General features: G+C 41.0%; 1 protein-coding gene across 38 annotated transcripts in view; it reads left to right on the top strand.

Moving 5' to 3' along the window:
• Positions 1 to 399: 399 nt before the first annotated feature.
• Positions 400 to 26,309, top strand: part of CEP112 (centrosomal protein 112) — a 519,374-nt gene continuing 493,464 nt past the window's right edge. For 7 of the 38 annotated variants that reach the window (XM_089316732.1, XM_008271734.5, XM_089316756.1 and 4 more), the window contains exons 1-5: positions 445 to 583; positions 1,957 to 2,070; positions 5,558 to 5,671; positions 9,322 to 9,512; positions 12,726 to 12,898. In XM_089316732.1, the coding sequence (XP_089172858.1) occupies positions 2,061 to 2,070; positions 5,558 to 5,671; positions 9,322 to 9,512; positions 12,726 to 12,898 (488 nt within the window). In that variant the 5' untranslated portion in view covers positions 445 to 583; positions 1,957 to 2,060. Of the gene's footprint in view, positions 584 to 1,956; positions 2,496 to 5,557; positions 5,672 to 9,321; positions 9,513 to 12,684; positions 12,899 to 26,309 lie in introns of those variants that run through there. The other 31 variants (XM_089316735.1, XM_089316762.1, XM_089316753.1 and 28 more) reach the window with 15 other exon arrangements.

Raw genomic sequence — 26,309 nt, 5'->3', positions numbered from 1 at the left:
AAAGATCGAGTCACCCTGGCGGCTTCGACCCGGGACCCGCCTAGAGCCGGCCGAGCGGGCAGCCTGGCCACTACCCGGCACGTCGAGGCGTTGCTATGGCAACCGCCGCCGGGGAGGCCAGGCAGACCAGAGCGGAAGTCTGTGTTTGGCTGGGCGGTGGTCGTTGCTGCCCCGAGCGTCGTCATGACAACGCCACCACGCGCCGACCACGGCCTCAGGCCCGCTAGGCCTCGGCAGCGGCCGCCGGGAGGGTTGCCATGACAACGACGCCGCGCGCTGGCCCTGGCCGGAAGGCAGGGATCGGCGGGAGGGCGGAAATCCCGGTCCCGGGTGGAGAGGGGCGGTGGTAGCAGCCCCCACCACAGGGGCCGTCGCCATGGCAACAGCGAGGCCGGAGGGGTGGGGCAGGGGGCGGGGACAGGCGAGCACGGAAGTCTCCGCCCCCGGCCTGCTGGGCGGTGGCGACCCAGCGGCCCGCAAGGATTTGAAACCGTTTGGCGGCGGCGACGGCGGCCGACCTGAAAGCTCGCGTGTAGGGGCGCCGGGTTCTCGTTTGCCAAGTCCTCACTCCCTCACCTCCCAGGTTCTCGAGTGGAATTTTGCGCGGGGGTCCGTGCGGGCGTCGCCCCGCAGGCCCCGGGCCCGTTCTCAGGCCTGTGGGGGCGCGCGCGCCCCGGCCGGGGGTCTCGGCGCAGCCGGCCAGTGTGGCTGCCGAGCGAATTCCAGTCCGGGCACCGGGCTTGGGAGGTCGGGTTGGGAAGCTTCTGAGAAAAGTTTGGTCCGCCGACGGCTCTGGGCAGCTCGAGGTGGTCCGGGGGGCTTGGCGGCTGTGAGAGGAAATCCGTGTCCCGGGCGGGCTGGGGGCGCGGCCTGGGCCTCGGCGGCCTGCGGGTCGCGGGAGGGATGCGGGAGCTGGCCGCGCCGCGCCGGGTCGGCCCCCGACGCCAGGCGGCTTCTAGAAGCAGCGGCCGGGAGAACAGCTTCGAGGCCGCCGGCTGCGCAGGCGAGGCCCGGAGAGAGGGCAGTGAGGTGCTGCGGGGCCGGCGCGGGGCCCGGTGGTTGGTGCACCGCGTTCGGGGCCGGCCGTCGCCCTCCGAGGGTCCGCGGCCGCGCTGCTGGCGCACCTGCCCCCCGCACGGTAGGGGAAAAAGCCGCTGGCTTAGGACAGGTGGAACCTGCACCTGTCAACCTGTTTATGGTCTTTGACAGGCCGAGTTTTTTTTTTTTTTTTTTTAATGACCCACACTCTATTTCGAGTCTAAGTTGATTAAGCACAGTGGGACTTGAGGAACATTGCGTTTGGCGAGGGCCGTGTTGTCCACGACGTGTTCTGTCGGTTGCGCACTGTGGCTCGTTGCCACCCCGCCCCACCCGAGCCTGGGAGTGTTTGTAGCTTGCTGAAGCTCTGCCGACTCCCGTGTCGGCTAAACCCCGTGAGAAGGTCTTAGCCCACTTTGTAGTTGTCCACGAAGAGACAGGCTTAAGAGGCGACGTGACCTACTACGGGTTGCTGCTGCTAGCGGCGGTCACCCGGTTCACGCCCTCTTTGCTTCTGGCGTAATGCATACAAGGACCAGACACACTCGGAGGAGTTTATGTACTAGGCACTCCACAAGTACGGTGAAGGTGTAGCTTTACTTATTTTTCAGTTCTGTTAGTTTAGTCTTCAGTTCTGGTGACGTGTAAAACGTTTATCGGCTGGAACTAAATAATGTATGTGTATACTATGTAATTTGTGTACCAGACATTCCCTGAGGGTTTGAAATATTAACTCATTTCTTGTTGCTTTTTCCATTTATTTTGTTTGAGAATAAGGGGAAGAGAAGCAGATTTTTAGCTTTTACCAAAAGCTTTTACTTGACCATCTTGTTTTTCTTTTAAATGTACTCCAGTATTGCGTTTCAGTATAGCAATTAAAAATTGCCTTTCTGTTTTTCAAAATAATTTTTTTATTAGTTGGAGATGTTGCTGACTTATATGTAAATGGCCAAATGGTCAGATATAATGGATTGGAGACCTAGGGATTTCAGGATTTTAATCTCAGCTTTCTGCTTAATTTCATGATTTGGGGTGAGTTATTTAACTGTTGAGTTTTAGTTTCCTCTAACATTAAACACTAACATTTCCTGCTGGTGTCAAAGGATTTACTGAGAAGTAGCGATTACCAGAAATCTTCTTTGCCTTAGCTATAGCTGTGGATGCACTCAGGCAAATGTTTGAGTCCATGGGCAGGAGTGCATCTAGGCCAGACCTGTGCTTGAAATCCTGAGTTCATGAGTTTCCCTTGGTTTGCTCATTCATATGAATAGTTTTTTTCCTTAATATTTATTTATTTATTTATTTGAAAGAGTTACATAGAGCAGGAGAGGCAGAGAGAGAGAGAGATCTTGAGATCTTCCATCCGCCAGTTCACTCCCCAATTGGCCACAACGGCCGGAGCTGCACTGATCTGAAGTCTGGAGCCAGGAGCTTCTTCCCGGTCTCCCACTCCGGGTGTAAGTGTCCGAGGACTGGAACCAGCACGCGTATGGGATGCCGGCCCTGCAGGCGCTGGCTTTTACCTGTTATGCCACAGTGCCGGCCTGGAATAGTTGCTTTTAAAATGTATGGGCTAACATCCAGCAGTGGTATCACAGACTTCTTTAGCTTTGTAATGAGGAAACTAATTTTGGTACCAGTGAGGGAAAGGGATTCATGTAGAGAAAACTGACAGGATGGAGACAGAGCCTTTTTTTTTAAGAGCTTGTGGTGGCCAGTGCCGCAGCTCACTAGGCTAATCCTCCGCCTTGCAGCGCCGGCATACCCGGTTCTAGTCCCGGTCGGGGCGCCGGATTCTGTCCCAGTTGCCCCTCTTCCAGGCCAGCTCTCTGTGCAGTGGAGGATGGCCCAGGTGCTTGGGCCCTCACCCTATGGGAGACCAGGAGAAGCACCTGGCTCCTGCCTTCGGATCAGCGCGGTGCGCCAGCCGTAGCGGCCATTAGAGGGTGAACCAACGGAAAAGGAAGACCTTTCTGTCTGTCCTCTCTGTCTCTCTCTCTCTCTCACTGTCCACTCTGCCTGTCAAAAAAAAAAAAAAAAAAAAAAGGGCTTGTGGTGTGAGAGCAAAGTGCTCCCATCCATTGGTTCATTCTCCAGATGCTTGCAGTGACTGGGTTGGGCTGAAGCTGGGAGCTGGAAATGCAATCCAGGTCTCTCAAGTGGGTGATAGTAACCCAATTACTTGATCCATCACCCCCACCCCCAGGGTCTGCTGGGGCCAGGGATCAAATGTGGGGGCAGGTGGCTTAGTTGCTAGGCTAAATGTCTGCCCCAGAAGATAGATTTTTGAGGCTGTTGCTGTAAGCTGAGTGGTGGGGTGGGAGGTCTTTATCTGTGATAATGGTTGTTAGAAGAGAAAGCCAGCAGAATTTGAGATATTTCTGGGTATGTGTTGATATATTGGTTTATGGAGGTTCAGGGAATGGGAGATAAAGAAGATGTTGCCGTCAAGGAGGAGATAACAAAGACCAAAAACAGCTCTGTGAGTTATGAAGAACTAATATTTTTGACTTATAATCTAGGTAGCATTATCTTTTAAAAAAACAGACTTAAATTTTTTTTAAAAAAGATTTATTTATTTATTTGAAAGGGTGAGTTAGAGAGAAATATCTTCATCTGCTGATTCACTCCCCAAATGGTTGCAATGGCTGGGGCTGAGCCAGGCTGAGCCAGGAAGCCGGGAGCTTTATCTGGGTCTCCCACATAGGTGCAGGAGCCCAAGAACTTGGGCCGTCCTGCATTGCCCTCCCAGGTGCACTAGCAGGGAGCTGGATTGGAAATGGAGCACCCGTTACTCCAACAGGTGCTCACAGGGGATGCTGGCGTTGCTGGTGGTGGCTTAACCCACAGAGCTATAATGCTGGCCCCATTCACACAGACGTTTAAAACCAAGGGTAAGGAGGCTGGAGTTGTTAAGGGGCTTTAAGATAATCTGGTAACAGTTTGAGAAGCTACTTTGTGGAGTAGGAAATAGTTCAAGCCTCCTGAGTGTGCAGGGGACATCGGAAGCTGTCTTAGTATAAGGTGGTGATATTTTTTCTGGCAATCCCTTGGTTGGTGAATGAACGAGGGTGTTAAGGATTCTTGTTGAGTATAAAGAAAAATACTCTGGTGGAATGAGGAGTGAGAGTTTAAGAGGATAATAGGCTGTTATCAGATGAAGGGAATGGGGAGTAGGCACCATAGTCAGACGGTTGGAGCCGTGTATAGTTTTGGGGAAGAAGTTGGAGAGGCAGTAGTTGGACAGTGGCAGTTTGCATCTCAGCAGTGTTTTCCCTCCTGGACAGAGTTGGATGGAGAAAATGAAAGACAACAGGGTGAATGTGTGCAAGAGAGAATGAGTCTCTCTGTTGACTTCTATGACTGTGAGGAAATAAAGACTTAGCTTGCTGTAAATCTCACGTTGAGATTTCTAGTGAAGAGTCATTTCTCATTTCACTTAAGTAAGTGTCTGGCAGTGGGGTTTCTGGCTCACGTGATGAGTATAGGTTTAACTTCATAGGAAGCTACCAAAGTGTTTTCCAGACTGGCTGTACCTTTCTGCTTTCCTACCAGCGGTGTGCGAGAGTTTCTGTGGTTCTGTGTCCTCACCAGCATTTGGTATTGTTTGTGTGTGTGTGTGTGTGTGTATGTGTCTTAAAGATTTATTTATTGGCCGGCGCCGCGGCTCACTAGGCTAATCCTCCACCCTGCGGCGCCGGCACACCGGGTTCTAGTCCCGGTCGGGCGCCGGATTCTGTCCCGGTTGCCCCTCTTCCAGGCCAGCCCTCTGCTGTGGCCCGGGAGTGCAGTGGAGGATGGCCCAAGTGCTTGGGCCCTGCACCCCATGGGAGACCAGGAGAAGTACCTGGCTCCTGCCATCGGATCAGCGCGGTGCGCCGGCCGCAGTGCGCTGGCTGCGGCGGCCATTGGAAGGTGAACCAACAGCAAAAGGAAGACCTTTCTCTCTGTCTCTCTCTCTCACTGTCCACTTTGCCTGTCAAAAAAAAAAAAAAAAAAGTTTTATTTATTTGTTTGAAAGTCAGAATTAGAGAGGGAGAGGAAGAGGTCTTCCCTCCACTGGTTCACTCCCCAGATGGCCACAATGGCCAGGAGCTTCTTCCAGGTCTCCCACACGGGACTGTGGCAGGGACTGTGTTTTAAATTTTGGTTGTCCTGATGAGTTTGTAGTGGTATCTCATTGTGGGCTTTTCTTTTCACTATAGTGTTAATTTGTATTTTCCTAATGACTAATGATGTTGGGCATCTTTTCATGTGTTTACTTGTCATCTGTATTTCTTATTTGGTAAAGGGCGTTACTTTTTTGCTGATTATTGTTGGGCTTTATTATGACTGAATTTTGAGAGTTCTTTAGATATTCTTGATTAATTCCTTTATGAGATGTATGGTTAACAAATATTTTTCCAAGTCTGTGGTATATCTATCAATCACTTAAGAGGGTCTGTTGCAGATCAGTTTTTTTAAAAAAATAATTTTCAGCATATAAATACTTAATATTTTAAATTTAAATGTTTTACAGATTGGATAATAGAAATGGGAAGTGAAGAAGAAAAATGGGAGAAGTTGGATGCAGAATTTGATCACTTTGTGGTGGATATGAAACCCTTTGTCCTAAAATTACCTCATAGATCAGGTAAGATTATGTTTGAGCATTGGATTCTTTTTAAAAATACTTAATTTGAGATAAAGATAGAGCGGGCAAGATAGATAGCTGCCGGGGCTGGTCTGGCCTGAAACCAGTAGGTGGGAGTATAATCCAATTCTCTCCTGTGGGTGCAGGAAGCCAGTTACTGAGTCGTTGCCTCTGCCTCCCAGGGTCTGCACTGTCAGGAGCTGGGGCCAGATACTTCTGAAATGAGGAATCTTCACTGGTAGGCTAAATGCCTACTTCTGAAAATTACATTCTTTTTTTTTTTTTAAAGATTTATTTATTTATTTGAAAGTCGTAGTTACACAGAGAGGGAGGGAGGGAGGGAGGGAGGGAGGGAGGGAGGGAGGGAGGGAGGGAGGAAGGAAGGAAGGAAGGAAGAAAGAAAGAAAGAAAGAAAGAAAGAAAGAAAGAAAGAAAGAAAGAAAGAAAGAAAGAAAGAAAGAAAGAAAGAAAGAATCTTCCATCTGCTGGTTCACTCTCCAGTTAGCTGGAGCTGTGCTGATCAGGAGCCAGGAGCTTTCTTCAGGTCTCCCACAAGGGAGCAGGGGCCCAGGGACTTGGGCCATCTTCTACTGCTTTCCCAGGCCATATCAGAGAGCTGGATCAGAAGTGAAGCAGCCAGGACTCAAACCAGTGCCCACATGGGATGCCAGCGCTGCAGGCTGGGGCTTTAACCTGCTGCGCCACAGTGCCAGCCCCTGGCCTGTTATTTCTAGTTACGGCGTTAGAGTCTTCGTCTCAAGTTAGAGAATTTTCAGACAATTTAAGGCATCAGAAAGAATTTTAGAGAATTTTGGGGACTGGGGAGTTTCTATAAGTCACAGTAGGCACACGGGTGTCTGATTTGTAGCTTCTAAGTAGAGAATTTGCATTGGACCAATAAATTGGTTTTTATGGTTTTTACCTTTTTCCAGTTCACTGTATCCTTGAGTCTGAGTTGATTCTCTGTTCAAAGTGTAGAACTGATTCAGCATTAGATATTTCAGGGAGCCATGTTGGGAAAAGGTGTGTGATTTATGTGTTCTGTGGTCACCCATTGCTCTAGGGCTGCCACCTTTTCTAGTTCAGGACAGCTTGGCATGGTTTTCCCGTGAGGCCCCTTCCTCTGCCTCTTCTCTTGCCTTGTCATACCTTTATCTTGTCTTTCTTCCTCTGCTGTTGTTCAGATGAATATGTCAAGTTCCATGGCTCATTCATGATTATTCAAATTAGTATTTAATGATTTTTAAAAGAGATTTTATTTATTTGAGGCAGAGTTACAAACAGTGAGAGGGAGAGACAGAAAAGTCTTCCTTCCGCTTGTTCACTCCCCAAATGGCTGCACTGGCCAGAGCTGAGCCAATCTGAAGCCAGTAGCCAGGAACTTATTCCAGGTCTCCTATGTATGTGCAGGGGCCCAAGCACTTGGGCCATTCTCCACTGCCTTCCCAAGCCGTAAGCAAAGAGCCAGATCCGAAGCGGAGCAGCCAGGACTGGAACCGGCACCCGTATGGGATGCTGGCACTGTAGGAGGAGGCTTAGCCTACTGTGCCACAGCGCCGGCTCCTGATATTTCTTTTTTTAAGAAAATGATTTATGTATTTGAAAGGCAGAGTGTCAGAGAGAGACAGAGACAGACAGACAGTGAGATCTTGTGTCTGCTGGTTCACTCCCCAAATGACTGTGATGGTTGGGACCAGGCCAAACTGAAGCCAGGAGCCAGGAACTCCATTCTTGTCATGTGAGTGACAGGGACCCAAGTACTTGGACCATCTTCTGCTGCTTTCCCAGGCACATTAGGAGGGAACTGGATTGGATGCTGGTGTCACAAACGAAGGCTTTACCTGCTGTGCCACAGCACCAGCCCCTAACGATATTTCTGTATTGCGGTCTCTTTTGATAATCACCATACCCCCACCCCAACTTTTGTCTTATGTCTGCTGACTAGGAAAAATTTGTATTAAAAATTTCTATTATGGAGATGTATTTCACAAAAAACTATTATATTTCATTTTCTCCTGATAATAAATTAGGTACATAAAATTGATTATCTTTGGTTCATGACACATCATCAGTTTTGATACATCTGTGACCCTCTTTTATTTAATTATTTCATAGTGAAAATATCCAAGTTAAGAACCAGAAATTTGTGATAATTTTTGTCTTCTCATAGTTCTACTTTCAGAGTCATTTTAAGTACAAGAATGAATTTATTTCACTAGCAAAACTGTAACAAATTCTGAGCACTGGGATATTAGATTTCAGTTTGCTATAGGGATGTGTAGCAAACACGTAGTTTGAAAAACTGTAAACTTTATCAGTTTCATTTCTGTATTTTTTGTGCGATGGATGGCCAATATTTCATGAAATTTGTTTTGTAGTTCTATAATTTTTAAAGCAAGAGGGCTAGCTCTCATACCTGCAGTGATATTTGCAAAGTGATAAATCCAGCCTTAGTGGATTTTGTAGGTTAAACAAAAAATGAATATGACCTTTATAAACTAAGAGATTAGAGCAGGCTATGATTTGTATTAGATATGTAATCCTTAAATTGAGTTAGACTGATAAAAAATTAATACCAGAATAGTTTTCATGAAATCAAAAATAATCCTGGGTCATGACAGGATAATATAGTCAATAGGTCATTACATATGGATTAAACGGTGCTGCATTTCTTAGGTAGATTTTTGAAGGGATAATTATTTTATGAAATTACTTGTAAATAACACTCAATTATTTTTAGAAATGTTAAAAGAAAACTCTAAATAAATCAGCTGCAAATCCCTGGAAATTATTGGCTTTAATAAGTAAAAGGCTTGAGATTTAATTTTAGATTAAGTTTAAAATGCTTAGATAAATCAGAGATTGCTTTTTATCTCTGGGTTCATATAATGAGAATTATGGAAAGATTTTTCTTTTTTTAAAATAAATTTTTGTTTTTTTAATCAGTAGGCATAGACCTGGAATTTCCATTTTGTGGTTTAGCTCCCAAATGCCTGCTCTGCCTGGGACTGCACCTAAGCTGAAACTCCAAGCTGGGATCCTAATCTAAGTCTCCCACGTGGGTGACCAGGACCCGTCTGCTTGAACGTTAGCAGGAAGCTACAATTGGGAATCCTGCCAAAGCACTGAACCCTGTGCTCTCTTACGTGGAATGTGGGAGTCTTCACTGCTAGGCCAAATGCTTCCCCAGAAAGAGTTTTCAGTATATCTAAAATAATTTTAGAGATGAAGTATTACAGCAGAATTTATCTCGGAAATTATTTGGTAGTAATCAAGAGCTTTTATTTTGGGGAAAATATTTTTTGCATTTGTGTTGTCCAAATTACCAATTAACTAATAAAGTTAAATCTAGACCAGGAATCAGCAGGCCCGAGGCCCATCTCCAGCTCATAGCCTTTCCTATAAAGTTTCATTGGAACATAGCCATGCCATTTGTTTACATACGGTCCGTGGCAACTTTCATGCCATAGTGGCAGAGTTGAGTAGCTGGCTGTGCCAGGGATCAGGTAACCTACAAAGTATTTGCTATCTGGCCTTTACAGAAAAGCTTGCTAATCTGTGTTCTAAACTAAAGCAGATGCTATTGTAAGTCTTTTTAACTTGATATATTATAAAAATTCAAGTTCCTAACAATTTTTATGTATTTATAGAACGGCAGAGGTGTGCTCTTTGGATTAGAAAATTGTGTGAGCCTTCAGGCACAGGGACAGGACTGATGGGCAGGAAGAATCGGAACCTGTACGCAAAGCTGCTATTGCATATGCTTAAGCAAGGAGTGCTTGAAGGCCCGTTCACACACCGCCCTGAACCAGGGACGCTGAAAACTTTACCTTCGTACATGGTAGGTATCATTGACCAAAAGATGTGTTAGTTCGTTTCTTTAAAAGTGGCAATTTATTATCCATTTTGGGAATAGTAATGTCAAATTATATGTGTTAGATAATATGAAGGGTCTTCAAAAAGTTCATAGGGAAAAACTACCACGTTAAAACCATGTGGGGATTTAGAACTTTTGTACTGGGGCAGGCATTTGGCCTAGCAGTTAAAATGCCGATGAAGATGCCTGCTTCTTATAGCAGAGTTCTTGGCTTTGATTTCTGGCTCTGGCTCTGGCTCTGGCTCTGGCTCTGGCTCTGGCTCTGGCTCCTGACTCCAGCTTTCTGTCTCTGCGGACCCTGGGAGGCAGTGGTGATGGCTCAGATTGGCTTCCTACCAGCCCTTTGAGAGACCTAGACTGAGTTCCCAGCTCTCAGCTGCCGCATTGGTGTGCGTTAAGGGAGTCAGCTAGTGGAAGGGAGCATTCTCTCTCTCTGCCTTTTGAATAAATTAAAAAAGAAGAAAAAAATTTGTACCAAAATAAACATCTTGTAATTCCAGTTTCCATGAACTTTTTGAGGTACTCTTGTTACTTGTATGATAGTTAAAACATTTTTTTCCCTCCCTTCAGTAGAAAGCAGGTGTTATTCCGTAAGGGGAAAATTCTTACTGATTTATTCATCCCTTAGTATTCTACAATATTTTAAAAAAACTGAAAATGAGTTTTTTTATATTGAGTCTAATAATTTTCATTGAATTATATTACAGTAATCTTTGCCTCTCAAATTAACAAGTTGATTAAAAAGACTAATTTTCAAACATAATGTTACCTTACCTATGGGATAATTTCATGTATTTCAGCAAATTCTAGTTTATTAAACTCCTTTCATATACATTTTTAAATATTTTATTTGAAAGGCAGAGAGAGAGAGAGAGAGAGAGAATCTTCCATCTGCTGATTCATTTCAGAAATGCAATGCCTCTAACAGCCAGACCAGAGACAGTGTGGGTCTTCCATGTGGTAGAGGAACCCAAGTACTTGAGCCAGCATCTGCTGCCGCTCAGGATACACATTAGCAGGAAGCTGGATCAGAAGTGGAGAAGCTAGGACTTAAATCAGGCACTGAGGTATGGAATGTTAAGTGCAGCTTAACTGCTGGGCCAAAAGCCTGTGCCATATATAATTAATATTATTTTAAAATTCATTAGAAGTTGGATTGAGTGGTCTCTAAAAATTCTTTTTTATTTTAATAAAATGACAGTAAATTGGAGTTTAGAAGCAATTTTTCTTTCTTTCTTTTTTTTTTTTTTCCTGACAGGCAGAGTTAGACAGTGAGTGAGAGAGAGACAGAGAGAAAGGTTTTCCTTTTCCATTGGTTCACCCCCCAAATGGCTGCTGCGGTCGGTGCGCTACGCCGATCCAAAGCCAGGAGCCAGGTGCTTCCTCCTGGTCTCCCATGCAGGTGAAGGGCCCAAGCACTTGGGCCATCCTCCACTGCCCTCCCAGGCCACATCAGAGAGCTGGACTGGAAGAGGAGCAACTGGGACAGAACCAGCACCCCAACCAGGACTAGAACCAGATGTGCCGGCGCCGCAGGCGGAGGATTAGCCTAGTGAGCCGCGGCTCCGGCCCAAGAAGCAATTTTTCTATAGCTCATCATTTCACTAACAAAATCAACTTTGTTACAAAGGCAGTTATTATTTTGCTTGGTTGGTGAATTATCACTTACTTGGTTTGTATTGTGTTTGAACACTAAAAATCTGGCTGAAGTGTAGGTATTGGTAGTTACTATTAGGATATACAGTCATATTTTTGTGTGTGAATGTCAAAATTGTGCAATATAGTTTATTATTTTTCTGTATTAAAATTTAGTCAAGTGGCATGCTGCACGCTAGGTGATATTTTCCTTTTTTTTTTTTAAAGATTTATTGATTTATTTGAAAAGCATAGTATAGAGCGATAGAGACAGAGACAAATCTTCCATCCACTGGTTTATTCCCCAAGTGGCCACAAGAGCCAGGGCTGAGCCAGGGTGAAGCCAGGAGCCAGTACTCTTATCCAAGTCTCCCACATGGGTGGCAGGGACCAAAGCACTTGGGCCAACTTCTGCTTTTCCCAGGCCATTAGCAGGGAACTGGGTCAGAAGTGGAGCAGCCAAGACTTGCACCAGCAACCATATAGGATTCTGGCATCAGAGGTGGTGGCTTTACCTGCTATACCACAACACCAGCCCGTAGAGGATAGTTCTTATTGTCCATGGCAGAATGTCAAAAATTGGAATGCCTTCACTTTTTGTTAAAGGAGATTAAGGTATTTTGCTCAAGTTAAGAACAGTAGTCATTAGGATGGTAGTTCCTTGACTTGATGATATTTGGTAGATGTTTGGAATGAGTATTTCACTTAAGTAGAAATGGTTATGCATGTCTGATTTGGAGTAGAGGGCCATGTGGCACCCTTCAGCAAGGAATAACCTCTGGGGAGTTCCTTTGTGGGACTGGGAGAGTTGCAGAAGTGTCCCGTTAGTGCAGTTTTCATCAGAAATATGTCATGAAGCCTCGCTCATTTGAAGATAAATAAGTGGGCAGGTATCATTCTTCTTGATGACTAAAGGGGGAACTTCCTGAAAGCACACTTTAGATGTTAAGATATGAGTATATTGTATCATGGTTTCTCATTCACACTTGCTTTCATAGAATCATAGGAGAAGGGCTTTAGTTTCCAAAAATAATAATGAAAAGACCTATAGACCTGTTTTGGGTTTCCAGCTAGTGTGTAGTATGACCAAAACTAGTTTCCACATTTCTCATTCTGTTGTTCCCACCTTATGAAGGGGTTGTTAATTTTAATTTCTTATTTGAATGGATTATGGTTTGTCTGCCCATTGATTTATTTTTATGTGAACTCATAATCATAGAAAGTAATAAGATAGCATACAATTTTAGAAAGTTCTATTTAACTTTTCATAATCTTTTATAATAAAAATAAGTACTTATATTTATCTTTTATATAACTTTGTTTATCATAATTCATATATAGCAGGACACAAAATATAAGTATTCATTTATGTATTAATATTTCATAATTGTGTTTTGAATGATGCATTTTTACATATTTGTATATAATTGATTTTAGCTGAGTATTTGAAAGTTGTTATCCAAGTTGAAACTTGATGGAAATTTTCATTGTTTCTTTATAGTAAATTTTGAAAGAATAATTTTTCTAATTTTTAAAAATCAGTCCATCTATTTTGATGAACCAAATCCAGCACAAGCAAAAGGTTCAAGCCCAGAGGGATTACCAGACTGGGTAATGGGTGAACTAGGGACAAGTGAACACAAATTAAATGAATCATGGAAACTTTCTTCTGGAGATGATAACGCTTTGGTACAGTTGCCAACTGATATCCACAGGTATGCTATGAATGAGATTTTGAATGTATTTCATAATTTAGCTTGTCTTTGGAACTGGTTCAGGCATTCTTTCTTTTTTTATGGTATATAGTTGGTTTCTTTATATTTTTGTTAAAGTTGAATGCACATTGAGTGGATAAAGTAATAGTTTTGCTTTTCATTTGTTGAATATTCAAGATTATTTTACATTTTAAACTACTTTTATGGATATTTGTTAACTTCATATACATTTTCATTGCTTAAAAAGTGGTACCTGAGAATCTTTAAGTAGGTCACTTATGTGTTTTCCCTATGAGAAGCATGAATTAAAACATTATCAGTGACTTCAAGATAATATAATACCCTGCATGCCCCATCTTGAAGCTTATGCTTGAATTCTTTCCTTTTCCCTTCATTGAATAATATTTGCTTTCATTTAATAAAACAATAAATGAAAATGTAAACACCTTTCAACTGTGCTTTCTTAATAGGGTATCAAACTTAAATAGGATTTTTAGTACAACCAAATTTCCAAATTTTTGAAATATACAAAAAGGTCATTATTGGTACAGTATTATCTTTGGTGATTAGGTAGGATATATTTAAATTTGGACCTTAAAAAAAAGTTTTTTCTTTTGGCGTTCTTCCCTGAAGTGCTGAGACATTGGCAGTGTCAGCTGATGCATCCCATGCTTTGTACTTCACTCATCTTTCTCCTAGTGATTTTAATTTTAGGAATTTGTTTCTGTTAACAATGTAATCTTTCTTATCCACTCTATTTTTTTGTTTCTACCTTTTACAGATAGAGAAATGTTATCAGTAATTTGAATTAATATTACCAGTAATTTGAATTGTCTGCATAATTGATATAGTCTGGTTATGTTTTCTTCAGACCTGATATGATATGGTAGAAAAGAACAGATGGACACAAAACAAGAGAGCCAGTCCATACGAAATTAGTTCATTAGAAAGGGAAAATAAAGTGGAGAGGCCAAAAAGGAAGAGCTGACACAATTATGGATATGTTCAGAAGAGTAAGAAGAAATGAACACGTGACTTCTTAGAAGTGGTGTTAAATACTTATTTGTATATTAATTCATAGGAGAACTAAGATTAGAGGGGATGAATTGTACACTTTTTCTTCACTTTATAGTCATAATGAAGTTATAAAGAGATTTGATCTGTATACATTAAGTATACAAAGAAAAATAAAATTCTTAGTTTGGCTACAAAGTCCATCAGTTGTTTGCCAAAATGTTTCTTAGGAGTCCAGTTAAATACTGGGTTCTTTCTAGGTGTAATGACTATGGAGTTTATTGTATAAAGGAGAACTAAAGTGGTTCTCTCTGTCTTGGAGTTTAGACCAGGATTGAAAATTGGAGATCTTCCTGGACTGAATGAATTCTATGGATATGTTTGTTTTGTTTGAGTTATACAGTATATTTAAAGATTTTTGGGTGAATCGTCAAAATTAACAACTGGAGAATTTCATATCAAAACCCAGTTTTCTGACTTTTCCTAAGAACTGGAAACCTTGCCATCTTTTCAGAAGATTGCCATAGACTGGAGCCAAGTACTGCCAGGCAACCCACTTAACGTCGTATTCCTTCACTGTCCTGCGACTTCTGGACACCGAATTTGAGATCTATTGCTTTTTATATTGAGCTTGAGCTTTTTTCCCCCTTAACTAGGGTTAAGAGACAAATGAAATATTTGTTTTTCTGTATTTCCATCAAAAATGCAAAGAACAAAGGTAGAAGAGGAGGGACGATATGATGCAAGAGAGAGACAGTCTGTGGAAATGAAGAATATCTTTGTATTTGGCAGCGTAACCACTCATTTGTTACTTGTTTATGTCTCACAGACCTTTGATTTATTTATTTGAAAGTGTTACAGAGAGAGGTAGAGAGAGAGAGAGAGGGAGGGAGAGGGAAGGAGGGATGGAGTGAGGGAAGGAGGCCTTCTATCCACTGATTCATTCCCCAGATGGCCTCAATGGCTGCAGCTGAGCTGATCCGAAGCCAGGAGCTTCCTCTGGGTCTCCCATGTGGGTGCAGGGGCCCAAGCACTTGGGCCATCTCTCACTGTTTTCCCAGGCGCATTAGTAGGGTGCTGAATTGGAAGTGGAGCAGCTGGGACTTGAATCGATACCCATATGGGATGCCAGTGCTGCAGGCCAGGGCTTTAACCTGTTGTGCCACAGTGCTGGCCTAGACTTTTGATTTATAACCCTTGTTTAGATGAATGGGGGAGAGAGGCAAGTATATGGATAATTTCAGTGCAGCGACTGTGTAGTTATGGAAGTGTTTGTACAGATTAATTTATGTACAAAGGTTCAGGATAGCAAATAGATGTGGGATTCCTAGGGCGTGGTGGTGAATGCACTTCTCCTCCTCAGAATACAGGATAGAATTTGAGCAAAGACAGTGGACTCTCCTTCAGCTCTTAGTGACTTATCTGGCAAATGAAACCATAGCAGCATCTCTACAATTGGAATCAATAACTTACTTCTCTTTGTCACTATAACTAGATGACATTTTAATTAAAAATGATTAAAATATGAGTGGTTAGTTATCAATTATATAGTAAGTAATTAATGGGAAGAGCAGGAGTTCTTGTGGTCCTGGTCCATGCTACCCATTCTTCAGACCTCACAGCTTCAAAACTGCCCTCCCTGCCATTGCAGGTCAGTTTCCGTGGTTCTGCTGTTGCCTTCCGTGGTACTCTGTTGATTCTGTTACACTCATCACATGTACAAAGGTTTACTATCTGAGCTTTGCACCAGATTATAAATATGATATTAGAACTATGTTTTTGTCCCATTTGTGCTGTGTTTCCAGCCCCTCATACTGAGTGGGAGCATGGTAGGAATTTTTTTAAGTATTTTTGATGAGTACAGATATGAATGAGTGACTAGGCACTGCCACATATTTAATTTGTACGAAAATCCTTTGACACAGGTATATTGTCACTGAGAAAATTTTGTAAAAAGTTGAGGGAAGCACAAGTTTTAGAACATGTTGAGGGAAGTATGGACATAGGCTATGGGGATGCCCTCACACTCCATAAGGAACATAGGGAGGTGACAGAACTGGAAAGGACAAACTTAAAATATCTTTCTGGCCAAATGTCAGAGTATCACAAAGACTAATGGTCAAATTGGGGCTGCAAAAACAAAACCTCTCAGGATATCTTTACTTTTGTTTCTTTTAACTTAATAATTTTGTACTTGGTTTATTTAAAATTTCAGTTTGATTTAAAATTATAATCCATAGGAATAACAGTTAGCAGGTATTTATAGTTTTTCATACGTGAAGGCATTTAAAATAATGAAACTTTCACTTTAGTGAAAGCCAACCAAATTTATTTTGAGGCCAAATGCATAATGCGTGATAGCAGATCAGATGTGGTGGTGAATAGCCTATTGATGGTTCTGTCTTCATATTTCTTCTCTGAAGTTACTCCTTTACTCCAAGTGGTCATACTGTGCTAATGAAAAAGTCAGTATCTGCTAATGTTGACCTAATACATCTAGTCAATTCTGGAAAAAATTGTTTTAAAAAGTTTAAGAGGCTTATAATATTTGACACATGTATGTTTTTATAGTGAATAATTTATTGTTACTTAGAACTGAAGTTTAATGCTGCCTCATAAATTTTACAACCACTTCAACTTGTCCTTTGAAAAACCTCTTTAATCTTAAAAGATTTTCCCCCCTTAGTGTTTCTTTTTTGATCACTTTATAAAACTCTGCTTTACTTAGACCTTTTTGTATGTGAAGTATTTCTAATGGCATTTTAGATTATGCTGTTTGTGTGCTAGCCTTTTTATATTATTAAAGATGCAGAGTCCTTTTGAAGCCTTTGTGTTAGGACTCCCTCTTCAGTGGAGATGACACTGTCCTTTAGGTTTATTCTTCTGTAGGATGTGGTAGCAGCCTCCTTCCAGACACTTAGAAGTGTTGTGAGGTATATTCTATCCGACTTATTACCATGCTTTCTTTTTTTCTATCACATATACAGTATACACTCCTGTGCTTGGTATTTCACACCAAAAACAGCTTCTGCACATAACTAGTTCTTTCCTGGTTCTCTTTTTTCCTTTCTTGTTTCATGTTATTTGGTTTAAGGTCCTGTTATTACTTAGTTTTCTTTTAGAAGAACCATTGTTCCAATTCACATGGCTATTTCATTATAGATCTGTTGTTGTATTTTTCTGTCAAATAGATGCCTATTTTCTTGACATCAAAATACTTCAGTAATATATGGGTTTGGAGCATGACTTTATCAAATGTTACTAAGTGGACCCTTGACTTAGATCTCACCCATGCATAGTGTGGTTGATTCAGTGCCACATCTCGTGAACTCTGTCAGTAGATACTGCCTTTCTGGTCATCCTTCAGATGCTTACTGTGGAGTTCTGGTAGTGACCTTGTCTTTGTGGTAGGGAGACTTTCAGGCGGCCCATGATCCTCCTCCTGCTGTTCTTTCTATAATCTCCTCCCATTGAGTGTGGGCAGGACCTCGACTGGCTTCTAATCAGTACAATGTGGTATTGGTGATGAGAGGTCAGTCATGATTACATTAGTTATATGAACCTCCATCTTGCTAGCATACTTGCTTTTGAGTTTTGCTGGAATTTGCTTGCTGGCTCTGAAGAAGCAGCTGCGTGAATCACAGTCCTAAGGAGCCAAACGCCATTGGCCCCCACACAAAGCACGGAAGCCTCCAGATGAGATCCTAGCTCTGGTCAAACCATGATTGCAGCTGATTGTGGCACTAAGCAGAGAACTGAACCCAGCTGTGCCTGCACTTCTGTTTTACAGAAACAAAAAGAAAATATGTGTGTATTATTTGAAGTTGCTAAGTTCATAATAATTTGTAATGTAGCAATAGTTGACTAATATGGTCTTTATCTTCACTTCAGAAAATTGTGCAATCTGTGTGTAATACATGCTTATGGAAACCCCAGTGTAGAAATATATGGAGTAATAATACATCAACACCCTCTCTGTGTGCTCCTTATCCCACTTTCCTCATGCAAGTAATCACTATTAACAGTTTGGCCCCTGTTACTTTGCTGTAGACACCTACACCCATTCCTGTGTAATTAAAAATATGTGAATTGGCTTGTCCTATGTGCTGACTTAATTGTCTTATGGCTGTGCTATTCTGAGACTTGCTGTTTTCTCACGTAACTGTGTCAGGTAGTCTCTATAGTCATTTTAGTTATAGATAATAATCCATAGTGTGGATATATTCTAATTTAACCTGTCTGTGCTGCTTTCAATTCTTTATTGTCACAAGGAATGCCTTAGTTAACATCCTGGTATGTATGAGTATATAATTATGTACCATGTTTTAAAATATAACCCGGATTTGTTTTAATCAAGTGTGTTAAGATGACAGACATGGAGACTGCTGCCTGTAAAAGAAGAGTTTATTAACAGTTCCCAAGAGCATGTCGCACCTTGCAGGCCCACATGGGGCAGCCCCATAGTTGGTCAGGAGATGGAAGGAGGGAGGGGAGAACACAGGTGAGAGCCTTTTTTAGTATAATGGCAGGAAGTTTCTTAGATGGGAATGTCCCCCTTTAGGAAGTGACACAGATGTTGGGATTTGTGGTTGGAGGTGTGTGGTGTGATTTCCATGTGCCCCTGAAAAGATATGGATGATATGGATGTAAACAACTTTTGGCTGTTCATTTTGTCCACAATTTTAAGATATGAACTCAACTGTTATAATTTCTTTTTTTTTTATTTTTTATTTGACAGGTAGAGTTATAGACAGTGAGAGAGAGAGAGAGACAGAGAGAAAGGTCTTCCTTCCATTGGTTCACTCCCTAAATGGCTGCTATGGCTGGTGCTACGCCGATCCAAAGCTAGGAGCCAGATGCTTCTTCTTGGTCTCCCATGTGGGTGCAGAGGCCCAAGCACTTGGGCTATCCTCCACTGCTTTCCTGGGCCACAGCAGAGAGCTGGACTGGAAGAGGAGCAGCCGGGACTAGAACCCAGTGCCCATATGGGATGCCGATGCCAAAGGCGGAGGATTAACCAAGTGAGCCACGGCACTGGCCCCCTGTTATAATTTCAAGAATGATTATTTCCCAGCTGCAAGTGTTTTGTATTTTTATGGATTCCTAGAAGAGCAATTGCTCTGTTGGTGGAATTATTCAGCATCTTGCACAGTGGTTAAAAAAAAAAAAAACTATATGGGCTATTATGGCAAGATCTCTAAGGTATATAAAATTAAAAAGTATATAAAAGTATATAGAAGTATAGTAAACTTCTGTTTTTATGTTTTTTTTTTAAATATTTATTTGAAAGAGTTAGAAGAGACAGAAAGAGAGAAATCAATCTACTTGTTCACTCCCTGTATGGCCACAATGGCTGGGACTGGAAGCCAGACTGAAGCCAGGAACCAGGAGGTTCCTATGGATCTCCCAGGTAGGTGCAGGGGCCCAAGGGCTTGGGCCATCCTCCTCTGCTTTCCCAGGTGGATTAGCAGGGAGCTGTATTGGAAGTGGTGCAGTTGGGACTTGAACTGGCACCCAGATGGGATGCTGGCACTGCAGATGGCAGCTTAACCTGCTGTGCCACAGTGCCAGGCCCATGTGTGTTTTAGTTTTTTAAAATTCATTTATTTGGGGTTGGCGCCGTGGCGCAGTAGGTTAATCCTCCGCCTGCAGCACCAGCATCCCATATGGGTGCCGGTTCCAGTCCCAGCTGCTCCTCTTCCAGTCCAGCTCTCTGCTATGGCCTGGGAAAGCAGTAGAAGATGGCCCAAGTTCCTGTGCCCCTGCACCCACATGGAAGACCGGGAAGAAGCTACTGGCTTCGGATCAGTGCAGCTCCAGCCATTGCAGCCATTTGGGGAGTGAACCAATTGATGGAAGACCTTTCTCTCTGTCTTTCCTCTCACTATCTGTAACTCTCTCAAATAAAATAAATAAAATCTTTAAAAAAATCATTTATTTATTTGAGAGACAGGCAGAGAAGAGAGGGAGAGAGAGAGAGAGGGAGGAATAGAGGGAGGGAGGGAGAGGGAGGGAGGCAATGAGAGAAAAAGAGCTCAGGCCCTCTGATACGGGGTATGGGCATCCTAACCATGAGGCCAAACACTCACCTCTGTGTGTTTTAAAGAGGCTGTATGTGTACATCTGTGTATTTGGAATGTAAAGTTTTAAACATTCCTTTTGTATATGTGTTATTTTTAATGATCATACTTTTAAAATTTTCTTTTTATTTGAGAAGTAGATTCACAGACAGTGACAGGGAGAGACAGAGAGAAAGGTCTTCCATCCACTGGCTTACTCCCCAGATGGTCACAATGGCTGGAGCTGAGCCAATCTGAAGCCAGGAGCCAGGAGCTTCTTCTGGTCTCCCATGTGAGTGCAGGGGCCCAAGGACTTGAGCCATTTTCCACTGGTTTCCCAGGCCATAGCAGAGAGCTGGATTGGAAGAGGAGAAGCAGAAGCCGGGACTAGAAGCGATGACCATATGGGTTGCCGGCACTGCAGGCAGAAGATTAACCTGCACTACAGCACCGGTCTCCATACACTTATTTTTTAATAGATACTTCCAAAATACCATCCTGTTAAAGTATTTCAGCATGCACATTAATACTCGTGATATCAATTGATAAATTTATATAATAAATATATATAAATTTCGACAATGAAAATTTCCCAAAAATACTCTAAATGTCTGTGGAAGAACTTGTGTTTCTAATATGTTAAAGCAGAAACCAAGTGAGGCAGCTAGTGGTGCTCCTACTGTATATTAGGTACTATTCTAGAACTCTCAGTTATCTGATTGAATTCTCTTTATAATCCTGTGAAGTCGACATTGTTGCCCTTTGTTATTCATAGATGAAGTAATAGCTTCAGGGGGCCAGGTGACTTTCCTGGGGATGGACGCAGTATTGTAATGTAGCTTTAGGATTTCACATCCTGTGTTCTTCCTAGTGTACCAGGTAGACACAAGTACTGTATGCAGCCAATATGGAAATTTCATTTTTATCTATTTTTTTCTCACTTTTGCTGCCTCAGTAATCCTGTCCAGCTATGCCTTTGTTCTTGGTTATATCTAGGTTGAGCTGAATTGAGGAAATTTGCCTTTGTTCAAATCCCACTTCTGACTCTTGGCAACCGTTTATCCTAAGGCAAGTTACTTAATTCCTCGAAACCCCAGTTTTATCGTTTGTAAAATGGAGATAGTAGTATTACTAACATCACAGCTGTAATGACAAAGTGAAGTAATGCATGTAGAACCTTTGACACAGGACCTGGTATGTGTTAGCTGCAGCTGCCACCATCATCGTTGATGTGGGGGTGGTTATGGTTCACCCACAGCCTTGACCATTCTTCTGGTTCTCTAATTATCTAACGTTCTCAAACTGTGTTACTTTAAAATCCATTGGTCATTATCTGTTTTCAGTTACTAAAAATCATTTTTGTGTTCCTTGACAAAAATAGATTAATGGCTGTGCAGGGTAGTTTCTGATTTTAGGTGTGAATTCTGAACTCTATTAGAAGAAAGAGTGGCAATAGTGTTTTAGAAGAGGCTTTGTAGGAATCTTTAATAACTTGGCAAGTCCCTTTTTCCAGTATAGGAGGAACACAGAATGGTGACCCCCCCCCTTTTTTTAAACATTTTGCCATGCCATCTTTTTAAAGCTGGCTAATAGTATTTATACTACAGTTCATGTCATTTCTGTATTTTCATGCTTTATCTCAAAGACAGAACATAAAGGTAGTAAGGTTGTATTTTTATCTTACAATTCTGTGAAAAAGTTTTTGAAGCTTCCTTTTAATATCTTGTAATTATTTTTATGACTTCTGATGAATTATGATATGATCTGATAGCTTATCACCAAAATGCATTAGGTTCTGGGATAGAGGAAGATGAAAACAAAAGTTTAGTAGTATTTATTGCTTTTACTTGAAGAGTTGATTAAAAATTAGTAATTAGGAAAAGGTGAAGAGGAGTGTTGTTGAATAACTTTGACCTTGAACACTGTTCACAGTGTGGAAGAAGCACATTTGCTTACTTTAGAGGAATTTATTGATGAAAAAGAAAGCATTTATTTAGATTTCCTTAGATACATTTCATAAAGAGTGACTGTTCAGGTGGCTTAAAAATTCTAGGAATGTATAAACAGGATTATTATACATTATTTTTAACACCATATTTAGACTAATTTTATATAAATTAGATCTTATATTTTTAATAAAAATTATGTATTTGACAGGCAGAGAGAAAGAGACAAAGAGCAGAGAGAGAAGAGAGAAGAACTTCCATCCTTGGTTCACTCCCCAGATTTCCACAAGGCTGGGGCTTGGCTGGGGCCAAGCATGGGGGTCAGGGCTGAAGCTGGAAGAAGCTATGAACTCAATCCAGGTCTCCCACATGCATGGCATCGTAACTAATAGGCCAAATGCTTGCTCCGTGGAGCTTATCTTTTAGCTTATATTGGGTCATGTAAATAATAGGTGTGTTCATACCTGTAAGAAAGGACTTGAAGAATAATTGTCCTAAATTAAATTATTTTAGAAGACTACTGTTTTTGCATCTCAACTTTGATGGCATTTTTTCCATGGGTTATTTGATACTAGATTTTAGTTTGTGGTGACGAATCTAATCATAGTCCTGCCCTTATGGAAAATGTGATTTGTTTTACAATGATCCTCTTCATGATGTGGTTTTCCAGGAATGCGCTGTGGCAAAAGCTGGGATTCTGTATGTCCTTTACAGTGCCTCCCAGTGTAGCTATTTCACTTGCTTGTTCAGTTCAATAATGTTACCAGCAGGTGGTGATCAAGTATCACAAAAACCTACTTGTTGAATTTTTTTTCTGAAAAATAGTTTTCACATTAAAATATTAATTTTTTAGTCTATGTACTCACAAAATATAACAAAATATTTTAACTTCATCTAATTCTATTTTTATATGTAAACAATGCTAATGCTATAAACAGCTCTTGCTTCTGCAATTATTGGATAAATTTATCAGGAAGCCATTCAGTATCTTTCTTCTTTATGTCCAGTGGCATAAATGTGGTTGAGATTATATATAATAAAGTACCCTTAAATAATACAACAATACATTCATTGTATTTGAGAACAGCCCTGCTGGTTGGATAAAGATACATTCTGTACAACAGAACTTGACATGAGGGTGATTTTTGTAGCTGTGTTGTCCAGTGCAGAAGCCACATTTTACTGTTGAACATTTGGGATGTGGCTGGTGTGATGGAGGAACTAAATTTTTAATTTGAATTTAAATAGGAAAACTATGCTTAGTAGTCACTGTACTGGGTAGGGCAGTGCCAGGTGTGGCCCTTCTGGGACAGTACAAAGCCTGCACTGGTAGATGGTGAGCCGCTGGCCTGTCCTCTGTCTGCAAACCCTGAGCCTGGGCTTGGTGCCTATCAGCCAGCTCTCCGCGGGGAGCTCTTTCTTCTGTGCTTTCTTGACATTTCTGGGCATTTCTCTTTGATGGTGAATACCCACGAGCAACATCCAGTTGCTGTTTTGGTCAGTTTCAGGCTTCAGAGATTCTGTGCCTAACAGAAACTGTTAATCTTTTTTATTAGTTTTTTTTGGGGACATAGTCCATCTTTAGTGTATCTTTCATATGCTGGTTAATACTTAGCCCCGAGCTCTAGAAATAAGACTGCTGCATAAATAAGAAGTGAAAACTGTTACTTAGGATCCTCAGTAACATAATATTTCACACTCATAAAAACACTTAGCTACTGGTTAATTTTCTACATTAATGAACTAATTAAGTATCGTTCTTAGGAGTCTACCAAAAGGCCAAGTGGCTAGGACTTTGAAAATAGTGGCCCTGCATTTCTTCTAGGCTTACTTTTCCACCCAGTGAGTCAGAGTTTTGACACATTTAGCTACTTTTTTACTTTGTCTTTAACAAAGGCAGCTTTGTAATAGCATCTCTCTATTTCACAAGATGGTTTCTTTATGTCAGATAATATTGAACAATTTTGATTGTCCTAATAAACAGGAAATATTGATAATAAGGCTTATAAATTGTAAAACTTGATTTTTAGGGAATTAAAGTACTGAGTATTATAAACCAGAGATATATTAGTAAACATTGATTTCAGTGTGTGACTTTCAAAGATGGCTTTATTTTTAAGTTTTAAATCAATAGCATTATTTTTAAAGTATGGGAAATATGAAGTCTTAAAATGTTTATGGATCTCTGGTCATTTTTTAGTTGTTCACCATCTTTTTCTTTTAGTTTTGTTTTTATTCCTAATAAAATTCCCTTTAAATAATTAATACACTGGATCATTGGATGTTATTTTCACTTATTTTCTGCATTTGGTACTTTACTGCGTATATTGTTAGTATTTATTTTTATACTTCACAAAAAATTTAGCAGTTAGCCCGAAGAAGGACAATTCTGTAGATGGGATGCTGTACAACAATATTGCCTGCTGCTCAGATAAATGAAAAGACAAAATCTAAAGTTCTCATTTTCATTTTGTGGTAACTTGTAATTTAGTAGTTGATTACTCTTAAAAGATTTTGCAACTATGAGCCATAGCATACATGTAGGAAATATATAAAATATACAGACATAGTTTAAGGAGCAATTAAAAAACAAACCTCCCTAAACTTTCAATCCAGCCAAGAATTAGCATTTATAATACTCTGGAAGACCTCTGGTGCCCTTCCCCTGTTGCTTCCCCTTCCCCTCAGAGGAAACCACTGTCTTGTATTTTGTGTTAATCATTTCTTTGCCCTTCCCCCCCACTCTGAACTTCAAATAAGTAGGATCATTTTATATTTATATATATATATATATATATATATATACACACACACATACATACACACACACACACACACACACACATATATATGTATTATTTTGAGACCTACTTCTTTCACTCACATTTTTTCAGATTCATCCATGTTAATAAATGTAGCCATAGTTCATTCTTTGCCTTGTGGCAAAATTTTTAAAGTGTAACATACATCCAGCAAGACACAAAGTATAATATAAGTACAGCAAGGTACATCACAGAATAAACTGGATGGTGTTGCAAAATGGAAACATCCAAAAATTTAAAAAAATAAAAAATTAAAACAAATTGAAAACATCCATAAAATCCTTTTCCAGATCAAAATAGGGAATATACCCAATTCTCCAGAAACCTTCATGCTCCCTCTTTGTCCTGTGTTATTCCTCTCAAAAGATCAACACTTTTCTGTATTATGTCAATACATACTAGTGTTAACTGTTTTTGATTCATAAAGTATGTTCACTTTTTTCTAGTTTCTCTGCTCAATATTATGTCATGAGATTGATCCATGTTGCTGCGTTTAGTAATGGATTTTTTTTATTACTGTGAATAAATCATAATACATATCCATTCTACAATTGCTGGGCTTTTGGATTGTCTCCAGTTTTTGGCTGTTACAAATAAATCTACTGTGAACATTCTTTTACATGCCTTTTAATGCACATATGTGCACGTTTTTTGAGAGTTGACTTAGTGTAAAAATAGACACACCAAAGAGTTTTTCCAAGTGACTGTATCTATGGGAGTTTCCACCAGCAGGATTTGAAAGTTCCTGTGGCTCCCTGTCCTTTCTGATTCTTGATTTGTGAGTTTCTTTTAATTTTAGCAATTTTGGTATGGTATGGTAGATTTTAGCAATTTTGGTATGGTATGTTTTGACTTGTGTTTTCCCTGATGACTAATCATATTGAGCATCTTTTTTTTTTTTAAACTTTTATTTAATGCATATAAATTTCCAAAGTACGACTTATGGATTACAATGGCTTCCCCCCCATACCGTCCCTCCCACCCACAACCCTCCCCTTTCCCACTCCCTCTCCCCTTCCATTCACATCAAGATTCATTTTCGATTATCTTAATATACAGAAGATCAGCTTAGTATACATTAAGTATGGATTTCAACAGTTTTTGAGCATCTTTTTAAAATGCTTATTGGCCATTTGGATGTCCTCTTTTGTGCAATTCCTGGTGAAGTCTTTGACGGTTTTTAAAAATGGTTTGTGTTTTCTCTGTTGATTGTCTTTATGTATTCTGGATATCAATTCATTGTTGGATTTTTGTATTATTACAGATATCTTCTTCTACTCCATAGCTTGCATTTTCATTTTAATTTTCACTGGTGTTTAACCAGTTTTGTGCTGCTATGAAAGAATTCCTGACTCTTGCAATTTATAATGAATAGTATTTAATGGCTCATGATTTGGGAAGCCCAATGTCAAGGTGCTGGCATCAGATGAGGGCCTGGGAGGGGGAGGATGGGGAGAGAGGGCCACACTCAGCGTTTTGTAGAAACGCATTCCCACAATAATAGTATTGACTTATTCACAAGGGCAGAGCCCTCATGGGCTGATCCTTTCTCAGAGATTCCACCTCTTAG

This window comes from Oryctolagus cuniculus, chromosome 17 (assembly GCF_051225735.1).
Source record: "Oryctolagus cuniculus isolate XC-2025 breed Fujian yellow rabbit chromosome 17, ASM5122573v1, whole genome shotgun sequence".
Taxonomy (NCBI): domain Eukaryota; kingdom Metazoa; phylum Chordata; class Mammalia; order Lagomorpha; family Leporidae; genus Oryctolagus; species Oryctolagus cuniculus.
This window is presented reverse-complemented; position numbering and strand designations above follow the sequence as displayed.